Source organism: Hibiscus syriacus, unplaced genomic scaffold (assembly GCF_006381635.1).
Source record: "Hibiscus syriacus cultivar Baekdansim isolate YM2019G1 unplaced genomic scaffold, ASM638163v2 tig00111366_pilon, whole genome shotgun sequence".
NCBI classification, from domain to species: Eukaryota; Viridiplantae; Streptophyta; class Magnoliopsida; order Malvales; family Malvaceae; genus Hibiscus; species Hibiscus syriacus.
The window spans coordinates 925,681-937,963 of record NW_024063071.1 but is presented as its reverse complement, the minus strand read 5'-3'; the positions used below and the strand labels follow the sequence as shown (position 1 = coordinate 937,963).

The following is a 12,283-nucleotide window of genomic DNA, read 5'->3' as shown; positions in this document are numbered from 1 at the left end:
ACCAAGATCAAATTTGAATACTGACTAGTACTCACAATTTTTTCTGTTGGCTTATCATCGTCTAATTGTCAATACGAAAATCGAAATTTGGTGCTGAAAGTTGATTGGGATTTGGATTAGAGAAAGGTTGTGGGTTTTGAGAAAAACTTAGTTGATTACTACCCGCTACTGACCCAACAATACTACTTCTAGGTTCAACAACATACAATGTAACATCATCACTTGAAACACTAATGTAAGCAATGAATCGTTAACATCTTCATTGTCGGTTAACAAATAAACTTTACCATTTCTCTGATAAGATAGCCTAAATCCACTTAGGGGCTCTAAATTCAATTTCTTTGAAACACGTAACATTAGAGTTTCATAAGTTAACTTTTTAATGACAGTTTTAGTTGAAGATTCATGGGTAAAGGCATATATTGTAAAACACCATGAACATTCTCCCATGACCCTCCAAAACACAAATCTATCCAAACATGATCAACATTAGATGATTTCATGGTTGTAAATTAATTTACTAAACAAACGAGCTGCGAAACTAAGACCTGTTGCCAGATGGGGAAGGATGTAGGAACGGATATAGGAACGGATGTCACCGGAGAGAGTGATAGATGGAGATGGAATGAGTTGCGATTTAGGGATTTAGGTTATGAGTTGTTGCTGCTGCGTAGATATATACACAAAAAATTTGTGTTGCGAAACTAAAACCTGTTGCGAACTTTGAAAATCGCATTGCGATTCTGTATTATCTCGTTGCGATAGTCAGAATCTCGTTGTGAAAGTCAGAATCGCGTTGCGAAAGTCCGAATCGCATTGCGAAAGTCAGTATCGCGTTGCGAAAGTCAGTATCCCGTTGCGATTTTGTATTATCGCGTTGCGATAGTCAGTATCGCATTGCGATTTTCCAAATTCGCATTGCGATTTACTTATTCGCATTGCGAATTGGGAAAATCGCAACGCGAAATTGGAAAATCGCATTGCGATAGTCATAATCGCGTTGCGAATCTGGAAACTGATTTGCGATAATGGAGATCGCGTTGCGAATTAGCGATCGCATTGCGATTTTGTTGGTCATTTTGGCAAATCCGGAAAAAGTTGGTTAAAATCGTATATTATATGGAATTTTTGGTCACTGAGGTTATTTTCTCATAAAAAAATTCAAATATATATTAGTGCATGAATCAAGTGAATTTCGTGGTAATTTATTTTTGTTTTTGGGATCTCGAGTTTAAACACCATGAATATTAGGAGTATGAATGTTCAATATTAAATGATTATATAGTATCTTTAAACAAATAGTACATTTTACTTACTTCAAATTAATTAAATATCGATGGAATGCCGTTGACTTTTTGTCATTAAATTCAAGAGAATAATGTTTTGATCACTTGTGCATTCAAAAGCCTACTGGTGTAGGCAATTGGTGCGGCCAAACGTGGTCGTTGACAGGACTAACCAAATGTGCATGAGTTTCTTTTGGAATAACGAGGATGAGTCGGCTAAAGGGGTTCGGGTAAGGGCATATCCAACGCGGTAAGAATGTGGCGCATATTTTCATTTTGGAGTGGTCCAGTGCTGCGTTAAATTCATCTTCACTTTGAAGAAAAATGAAACTGCACGCTACATATAAATTCATCCGTCCACCGAATCTTTGTTCAATCTACCCATCCGTTAAGATTTTAATGACACAGTTAAAATTAAACAAAAACTAAACATTTGATATGATTTTAAAAAATAAAACTTTAAATACTAAAACATATTAAAACTAATAATTTAGAAACTAAACACATAATTTACCCTAAAATCAATCAAATCCTAATCACATGTCTGGTGTGTATATTGACCAATAGTTTTTATTGTCATTTGTTCTGCATCTGACATAGGGGTGGTTAATTTGGGACAGTTTCAATTCTCCCAACAATCTTTTCTTATTCATTGATGCGTCAGAAGCCCTGAGATTCTGGCCTCAAAAGTACAGTTTTTGAATTGAAAATTGAACTAGGAATTACTTAACATTTTCAAATTCAAAACCCAAAAAGGCACAAATTTACAAAATTTGCCCAAATCTTCATTCAAAAACTCATAAATTTGGACAAAGTTCTATCTGTTTACATTCTACCAAAGAGATCAAAGGGAGAAGAGAAGGTTTCAGAAAAGACAACTTATCACAGTAATCAGTACGAACACCCCATTCGATGAACATGAACACGGTCCCTCAGAATTCCGTTGTACAAAGCAACCCTATTCGCCGGCATTTGGTTTCTGCAAATTCCGTCAACTTTCGATCCTGATCTTCCTGCAATCAACTTCTTCTGCTGCTCTTTCCTATACTCTTCCCCATCTCCACTTGTTTCCTTCACATTCTCAGCAAACTTCACCTTCTTATTCTTCTTCTTCTTCTTGTCCCTTTTCTTTCCATCTACCCCAAAAAAAACATTAAATCAATCACTCAAGACATAAAGAACGAAAAGATAAAAAAATCAAAAGAACCCAAGAAGCAGTACCTGAAGACAAGCAAGAACGAAGGGTTTGTTTCGAAGAAGACGATGGTTTTTTCCTTGAAAAAGTAAGGAAAATAAAGGTGCTGGAAACAACCATGGCGGTGGCCAAGACCAAACCCTGTGAACATATCCCCGACGACATGGCGGCCGGCGCCGAACTCAGCCTCCGTTGGCGTTGAAGAAAGACAGAAGAAAAAGAAATAGGCGTGAGAATCTGGAGTTGTCCGGCATGATTTCAGCTTTTATAAGGCGTTAAAGAAAGAAAGAAGAAGAAGAGCACCACATGAACAAGGCAAAGCTCTTTGCGTCAACAGAGTCCTTGGACTTCTAGAACGAAGAAAAGTGTCAAAATAATTATTATTTGGGTAAACTACACGTTTATCTTCTAAACTATTATTTTTATTCTGTTTTGATATCTAAATTTTATTTTTTTAATAATCGTACCTAATATTTAGTTTAGATTTCAATCTGATACCATGCCTTTAAAATTTTAATGATGACATTGACATATTATCGAAAGATAACTCTACCTCATCATTGAAAAAATAAAAATCTCACGTCAATAATTATGTTAATTTTTTAACGATGGGTACCAAATTGAAACATAAACTAAACGTTAGGTATGATTTTAAAAAAAATTTAGGTACTAAAATGAAACAAAATAAATAATTTAGATATCACAAGTGTAGTTTACCCTTTTTATCTTCTTTTGTCAGAATAAATTAATCAAATTGGGAATGTGTGAATTAAATTGTTTAGCGTATTAAAAAAACCAAACATTCTAATGTAATCTCTTAATTGTCCGGTTAGGAAAAGAATTTGTTCACATTGGTTAGAAAACTTTTATTAAGGAAATATATTTAATTATTTTTGTTAGTTAGAATTCTTTTTTTGTTCAAATTAATTTAACTTTTACTAACATTTTTTTAATTAAATAATTATAAACGTACCATCAATATATTTGTAGTGTTCGACTCTTATCAAAAGTCAGTAAATTTTTGTAGAGGAGTCTTTAATGTTTTATCCCTTACATAAGTCCTTTAATGAAGAAAGGGTGTGAACTAGAGGTTAGTTGTGCCAAGTGTGTAGAGACGAAAACTTTGAATCATACTTTATTATATTATCTTGTATTCACGTTAGATTTATAAAAAAAAAAGATCTCTTGATTTTTTTAAAACATTTTTATAACTAATAAAAGAAAAAGACAACTATTGATGATAAATATTGGGAGATGAAGGTAGTGGTTGGATATGACGGTTCACCTCCTTTAGTTTAGATGGAGAGTTACGATGCATAATTATCAGAGGTAAGATCATGATCTGAACTTAATCTCGTATACCTGAGGTCGAGAGAGAAAAGAAGAGAGCTTGAATATTTTAGGGGTTTCTTCTTTAGGAGAGATGTGGAGCTTCTTATATACTTGCTATCATTCGGGTTATATAGCATTAGTGAATTATTATGAATATAGTATACAAATAGGTTGTTTTAGGTTTAGGGTTTAGGGTTTAGTCGACGAGGGTGACAAAGTGGGTTAAGCTATCTTGTTTGAGTGGAGGGAGATTTGCTTAAGAGTTACGATTCTGCTCTAGAGTTGATGGATCATAAAGCGTCGAGGGTCGTGTCATTCCGACATTAAATTTTGTGAGATCTTTGAGCTTACTAAAAGAAAAATAATGAGCCAATGTAACTCTCGTCCCTCTTAGGTGAAGGAACACTCGGCAATCACATAATTTAAGACTAATTTTTTAATGAGAATTTTTTGGATAATTCAGATTTTTATTATCCAAATAGCAAAATGCTACAAAATACAATTAGTGTTCGTATAACAAACAATTACATAAAAAAATTAGTGATCTTCTATACCCCAATGATTGTAAAGAGTAATATTCACATTATCTACTCTATTGAATTTCCTACCCTTAAGTTGAATACATACAATTTCTTTGATGATCTTTAGCAAAGCAGTAGCAGTCCTTGATCGACCTTGAAACTGTCTTCGGCACCTTTCTTTCCATAGCAAATAAATCAGTGCGTTCAAAGCAATTTTCATAACAATGGATATCATTGACTTTCCTTTCCATTTAGTGCACGCCATAGCCAAAAAAACATCCCAAGAGCAGGCTGTAAAAACCAAACCAGAAAGAGAAGATTTGCTCCCACAAAAAAAGCAGCAGTTGGGCATAATAAGAAATGTGTTCACGTGTTTCCATTTCAAAGTTACATAAGACGCATGAACTTTCATTGATAAGCCCAATTCGGTGAAGTCGTTCCTTGGTTGGGAGTTTATCTAGAAGGGTCATCCAAGTTATCAGACTATATTTAGGTATGTGTAGTGGAAACCATACAAATTTTTGTCATGAGACCTTATGCTTTTTTCCCCGGATAGAATCCCATATGGAACTCGCTGAATTAACACCCGAAGAGAAGAGATTACGCACCTCAGGTCTCAGTTTTAATGAGAATTGATTTGAGGAAGTCGTATGCATTTGTCAGTCTTCGATTCCAACTCCATAACGAGGAAGTGTGTGTCTTGATGTGTCTGAGGGAGGAGATTTTAGGTAAAATTTTACATTTTCTTAATTCTATTTAAAGAGAAGATTATAGGTAACTTATTCTTTTTATCATAGCATCTTCAAACTCACATTTTCTTCTCTATATTCAGGTTATCTTTAAAAAGTTTTCTTCTTTTCTCAAATTTCCTCTCTTCAAAAAGAACATTAATAAATATAATTCGAATATTCTGAATGCATTCCCCTTCATATTTAAATTGACATTATAAATTAATAGAAAATTATGGGTTATACATTATTAATATTTTTGAAATTTAATTAAAATTTGAATTTGGTGGACTTAAATTTAATAAGGTATAATACTAAAATTGACCACCAACATTTATCAAAATAGTCATTTTGTCATATATTCTATTTTTTTTTGGAGTATTTTGGCCCCAATATTTTATTTTAGGATATAAAAACTCCTAACATTTGACAGAATAATCACTTTGTTCCTTATTCTTTTTTTTGGGCATTTTAGCCCTCAATGTTTATTTTAGATTAAAAAGTTTTCTATTTTGGAGTGTTAATCATGTGATAACTAATGGTGATAACTAATGGTTTTATCTATAGAGGGATTTTCCCCAAATTGAAACGTTGGGGGCTAAAATGCTGCAAACAAAAAATAAAAGTAAAAATAATAATTTTGGTAAACGTTGGGGCTATTTAGGGCATTATTCCAATTAATAAAGACAGAAGGCAAAGAGTTGTTCCACGTGGTGGCCAGATGGTTTGAGCATACCAGCCGAGCACCACGTTTTGAATCAGCGATGTGAAGCCTCGACCCGACACAAGATTTTGACATTCTTCTGATCAACGTGTAGGAACCTTCCTCCTCATGCAACCCAACAATCTTCCACATCTGTCTTTGTCTCTGCTGCTGTTAGGAAAAAAAATAATTCAATTCCAATGATTCGACCCTTTTTGTAATTTTACGAGCTTATCAACTATTAATTTAAATAAAAAAATAAAAAGATTACAGTGGTATATGATAATGGTAAAAAGATTGTATTTTTGAAAGGGATGGGACTGGGGACTACCCCTAATCACCATTCTTTCCTGGTAGATAATTATCAGACTCCAATCAACCATCGAAATAATATGAACCAGAAATCAATGTTTCAGGTTCAGTGTTTTCAATAGTTTCTGGTTGTCAATCAGTATATTCAAAAGGCCTAAGAAATTGTTGCATGAACCATGAGAAAGTTGTGGATGAAATCACAAGATTTCAATCAGAAATTTAAACAAACCAAAACTAATAGATGATCAACAATAACCGCATAAAACATAAAACGATCAGATAACACAATACTAGTTTTATTATACCAGTCAGCACTAAAATCACACCACGGTATCACAGTTGTTTAGGTTCAGATATGAGCAATACGTAGGAGAAAAACAAAAGCAACACAACACTGGGACTCTGCAGACTAGAACACACAAGATTTAGAGTACCCACTGAACCAGACAAGGTAAGCTATTATAACTTAGAACAAAGCAAAGATCCCCTAAGTAGTGAGGATAGGTGGGAGATAATCGGATTTGGCACCAAGAACACGGGCCTTCGTGTCTGGGAAACACTCAGTTCCTGGCAATTCAGTGACGGTTCCATCACTAGAAACGCCGATGGGATAGCGGAGCAGGTGTCCAGGCAAGTCTCGCTCAAGTGACTCACTTGCATATAGATCCCAATATCTGTCGGCAATCTGGTTCACCTTAGTGACACATTCTTCACTTTCTGGTGTGAGGAATGTATCATCAAGCATGCCAAGGTGCTCATACCACAGTGCCAAACGGAAACCATGGATCTGACCTCGTGCTGGTTGCCTAACTGATAAATGATATGGTTGATAGGCTCCCATAGCTATCTCGGTGTCTCTGGCACCATCCATAGATCGCTGGTTGATGTTGGCTGATCCAATTATTATGTATTCATCATCGACTGCAGAGCCCAAAACAAAGTCAAATGAGAAGTAGGTACTAAAAGAAAAAACATAACAAAAAACTAAAGAGAATCTCATCACCTACCAATCATCATTTTTGCATGAACATAGATCATGAAACGACGGGCTTCCTGGGCTCTGGCATAATCTGTATCAGCCTCTGGTCTTTCAGAAGGTTCGTATTCTCCACTATTCTTAACCTCTCTGTTCCCAAGGCAGAAAAATGTTAAATAGTTTCTAGGATTCTCCTCACGACCATTGGCTCTGAGAGCTTCAACGATATCTTTATACATCATGTCCATGGTCCTTCTGCCAATCTAATATTGCCTGAACTGAGGCACTCTCTGGGATTCCTTCCGGCCACATGGGGAGAACAACATAAACTGTAAACCTCTCTCCAGCATTGATCTTGCTAACAATTTTAAGTGAAAGTTCTTTTGGAATCAGATGCAAAGCATTAATATCCTCAGGCTTGATGTCATCATGACTCCAGTTAAAGGAGCTTCCGAGGAAATACTGATTTTCAATATAGATGTAATTCTTCGCTCGTCGGATAGCATTAATGTAGGCATCCTGAATACTTCGGTCAATGATATTGTCCTTGCCACTCACAAGGCCAACCTTGGTTGCATCTTCAGGTGAATCAGGGAAACCAAAAGCTGCCCCACCATCAATTGATCTAAACAACTGTACGTTCCAAGTTTCATGGTCATCAGGAAATGTAACTGGAGATGGGGGAATGATGACATCTTCAAGATCCCTCAGCTGAACAAGCACATCTTTACCCCCTTGTCGTCTCCATCTTTGCTCAAAATTGAACAAGACATCCCAAGCAATTGGCCCTTCAAGTCGGGAGTGGATGTCATGCCAAGGTTCCCTTGGCCCACCTTTCGTGATTGAACCATCACCAAAGTTTGGCTGATGGAAATCATCATGGTGAGCAGTGTCCAAGGTCCTGAACAGGGAATGGAAAGGTGTGTCATATCTCCCATCACAAAGATCAATACCTCCAACAAAGCTCACAATTCTCCTTTTCTCTGGATCTCCATTAGGCATAGCAGCATCCACTACAATAATCTTCTGGTGATGAGTGAACATGGTAGATATCTGTAAATCCTGGACAAAACTTCCACCGTCATCTGGATTACGAGGGCATAAGACACAGTTGACCTCAGTACCCTGGAAGAATTTTTCAGTATCCTCATCATGGGTGCCCATTAGCCCGTCTTTCTTCAGCAAACCAACAGACGTTCTATCATCCCAAACAAGCATATTAACCCTGACACCTTCACTTGCTTTCTGTTTCAGCAATTCACCGAGAGTGATGTCTCCACCAGGCTTTGGCCTTCTAGAGTCTCTCACCAAAGTGATCTCCGTATAAACAGACCACCCGGTAATGTAGATCATGTGTTTAGCATTTGTGATAGCATCAAAAACATCTTCCCAACATCTGTGAGGCTCATAATACTTGCCTCCAGCCAGAGGAATTTGAGGAACAAATCCATCTGGGATATGAGCATCTTGGTACAGAAAAACTTTACACCCTTGTCTCTGTGGATAAAATGTATATGGAACTCCAGGAAATTTGCGACTTATGATACCGCGGTCCCAGTTGCGGTCCTTTGTCACAGGAAAATACTGGAGCTTAACATGGATTTTACCATTATTTTTTATGGGTTTCATGTCTTCATCCAGGATTTCAAGCCACCTATCAACTTCTTCCCCTTCTACGAGATCCTCAACAGGGAGATATGCTCTTCCAATCAGAGTGGCTCCAATAGGATTGTCATCTTTGACTGTGAATACCACATTGGTAGCTGGATGGGCACAGTAAATGTGAAAAGATTCATACCATCTAGGGTTGGAAATATCATTTTCTATTGTTCTGGTTTTTCCAACTCTAGCCCTTTCAAGATCAATAGATGCGTAAATCTTTGGAAGTCCTTCGCCAACATTAATAGCCTCTTGAACATGCGCCAGAAGCTGCAAGAAGAATTTCATCCACCAGATACTTAAACAATTCACAAAATGAGAGGACAGTTAAAGCAGAAAAGTCAGTGTTATATCATGAAACAGGCTAATACTATTTCCGAACCAGGTGACTAAACAAGACAAAATACTTGACAAAATTGCCAAAACAAAAGCAGAAAATATGTTCCAACAGCATGAATGAACAAGAGATGCAACCTTGCAATAAAAGGATGAATAAACCTTCTGATAATCCTCAAGAGACATCACCAACTATAAGCATATTTAAGGAGAGAAAACGCTAATGTAAAGGAGTACATATTTACATAAAAGAAGAGTAAAACATGTTGCCATCAAAAGCATCAAGAAATGTAATATGAGAGAAATGTTAAAGACAAGGATAAAAGGCAGAAACTCAGCCAGCTGATTTCCACTCCAAAGTGACAGGGAAGTCAAGGTTTAAAGGTCCATGTTTTTAAGAGCACCGATCATTATCTAATTACTACCAGGTCTAAGACGTGATAGCTGCAAAGAAAAAAGTACCACAAATAGGTACCAATTGCATTTTCAAAGACAAATGTTCATTTATTTCATTAGCCCTTCGATTTGCTCTCCAAGTTAATGAATTTACATAATTCGATTACAAGAGTGTCCAATTAGAATTGGCATTCAACTTATAGGTAATTCATATACACACACACTCAGACAAACATATGCATACACAAACATACCCACATCTTCCTCAGGGATATCCCAATACAAAAACACAATCAAAAGTGGGGAAAAAAAGTAAAGACAAAGAAATTGATACTTCCTTATTTTCTGAAAAAATAAATGGTTTTGAAAACGAATGCTAGATCAGAGCATCTTAAATCATTTTATTTCTTTAGAATCACCGAAATCGTCTCCCTATATTTTACAGAAAATCAGTTGTTTGACCGTTCAGAAGTGAATCCATTTCAGTACAAACTCACTTTCAACTAGTGTGAATCTTCGCTACTGGAATTACTGAAAAGGAATAACTTCATATCATTATGTAGTCCTCATTGATTTTCCTTAATACAAAGACCTAGATCTCATCTAATAATCCCACATCTGGAAAGATCCATATATCTATATAAATGTAAGTGATGAGATCATTCGGAATTCAGATTATCCAAAATCAAAGAGTTTTTATTTTATTTTTTTGAGAAAAAAATATCTTAATTTGTAAACTCGCAAGATCAAAACCCATCACAGATTTTTCATGATAGACAATTTTGGTTACTCTCAGGAAAAATGAACCGGCTGATTAGTCAACCAAAAAAGGTACCCAAAACAAAAATATAAAAGAAGCAGCAAGCAATGATCATTATCCAGCATATGAACTTATACCTTGCCGAAAAAGTTTCCAGTTCCACTATGAAGCTTATCAACTTCATAGATCGTAGCATGTAAATTCCCGTGGAGCAATTTCTCCGACATTTCTCAGCTAAAAAGGAACAAAACAAAGAGTAAAGAAAGTTAAATCAACCCAGATAAGGATATCGAGACAAGATAACTTTAAAAAAAAAAAGAGCGATGGAAACAGAGAGATTAAGAAAGAAGAAGAAAAGGGTAGTTTAAAAAATACCAAGTTCAGTGAAAGTAGATCTTGATCAGAGTAAAGATTGCTTTTTTTCTCTTACAGTAAGAGATCTTATCCCTATTTGTATTGGGATTTATAAATGAAAATAAGGGAAGGATATGGAGTGTAGTGTTGTAATAATAATGGATCTAAAGGCCGCCACGTGAGAAAATAGACCCGAAAAATCAGCCCCTGAAAATCTTCCGCGTAGAGGAAGATGTGGATCAGGTACAATGACATTTATTTATTTTATTGTGTTTAACTAATTCATTCAATAATTGGCTATTTGTTTACTTCAGAATGATTAAGCGTTTAATGATTCAAATATTAAATAATTCAGATGCTCTAAATGGTTTGGCTCTGAATATGACATTTTTGATAACTGTCTCTGAATGATTCAGAATGTACTTCTGTGTTGAATCATTCAGCACTGTTTTGCTGAATCAATCAACACTGAATCATTCAGAGGTACGAAACAAACACGCTGAATACTGAACGATTCAACATTCAACGCTGAATGATTCTATTAAAAGACAAACAAACATTCCCTAAATATGATCAAATAATATATTATACATTTTATTTATATATTATATTAATCGATCTTATAAGTGTATTTATGAATTAATATAATTGTATTTTTACTAATAATATTATAATAACAACAAGTTATAATAATAATAATAATAATAATAATATGGATGATGTTTCTTAGAATTTAACTATGGAAATTAACAGGTCTTTGTATTTTATAGAAATGGGTATGATGTTTCCTATAATTTAAACTATTGCAATAAATAAGAAGAAAATATTTTTTATTGTGCCATTTCCTTTTTTATATTGAAGATACAATTTTAATAATAATAAAAAATATGTTGAGATTAGGATAAAATACATGAATAATTTTTCAATTATATGATGTTTTTTTTTTGGTTAAGTCTTGAAAAATTATAAATCATCTAATTTTAAAAAGGGTAATAAATTGGTTTATTATCGTAAAAATATTGACGAAAAATGATACGATAACTAATAAAAATATATGAATAACACAAATCATTCAAATTTATATTTTACTTTAATTTGGTCTTAATTTTAACTCCAATTTTAATTTTCTACCAAACTAGTCCCTACTGTAAGTCAACTTCTATTTCTTTTCTCCCCCATCATCTTTCTCCACCGTTCAACTTTGGACAAATTTCGCACCACAAAGTGTTTTTTACTTTATTATAAAAATATTGATAAAGATGTAATTTTGTAATAGTCCGGAAAATTAATAGTAAAATCCTTGGAATCAGAGCATTTAGTGAATTCCATAAAGAGTTTATTATACATATTTTTAATATAAAAGACTATTTATTTAATGGGTAAAATATACAAACGGTCCCTAATTATAAGGTGTTATTTTGTTGAATCCCTCGGCTATTAAAAGTTACAAAGTAGTCATTTGGCTGTAAGATGTTACTTTGTTAAGTCCCCAACTATTAAAAGTTATAAAATGGTCACTTGTTTTTCAAACTCGTTATTTTTTCATTAAGAATTTGGTGGTCATCTGAACTGGACGTTATGTTTAGGATAAAATATGGTCATAGAACCGTTTAAGCTGTATTTTGTGGATCTATTCTCTATTTACATTATGTCGTCTAGTCGGTGTTTGAAAACATTATGTCGTCAAGTTAGTGTTTGAAAGTAATAATATTACCAATGATCATC

General features: G+C 34.6%; 1 protein-coding gene and 1 pseudogene across 1 annotated transcript; both read right to left on the bottom strand.

The window, feature by feature from the left end:
- Positions 1-2,049: 2,049 nt before the first annotated feature.
- LOC120159425 lies at positions 2,050-2,686 on the bottom strand. The gene is made up of 2 exons (XM_039170018.1): positions 2,508-2,686; positions 2,050-2,422 (listed from the first exon to the last, which is right to left on the bottom strand). Exons 1-2 carry the CDS (start codon positions 2,644-2,646, stop codon positions 2,178-2,180), a joined length of 384 nt encoding a protein of 127 aa, XP_039025949.1. The 5' UTR covers positions 2,647-2,686; the 3' UTR covers positions 2,050-2,177.
- A 3,672-nt stretch (positions 2,687-6,358) lies between these two features.
- LOC120159631 lies at positions 6,359-10,682 on the bottom strand (annotated as a pseudogene).
- Positions 10,683-12,283: the final 1,601 nt, after the last annotated feature.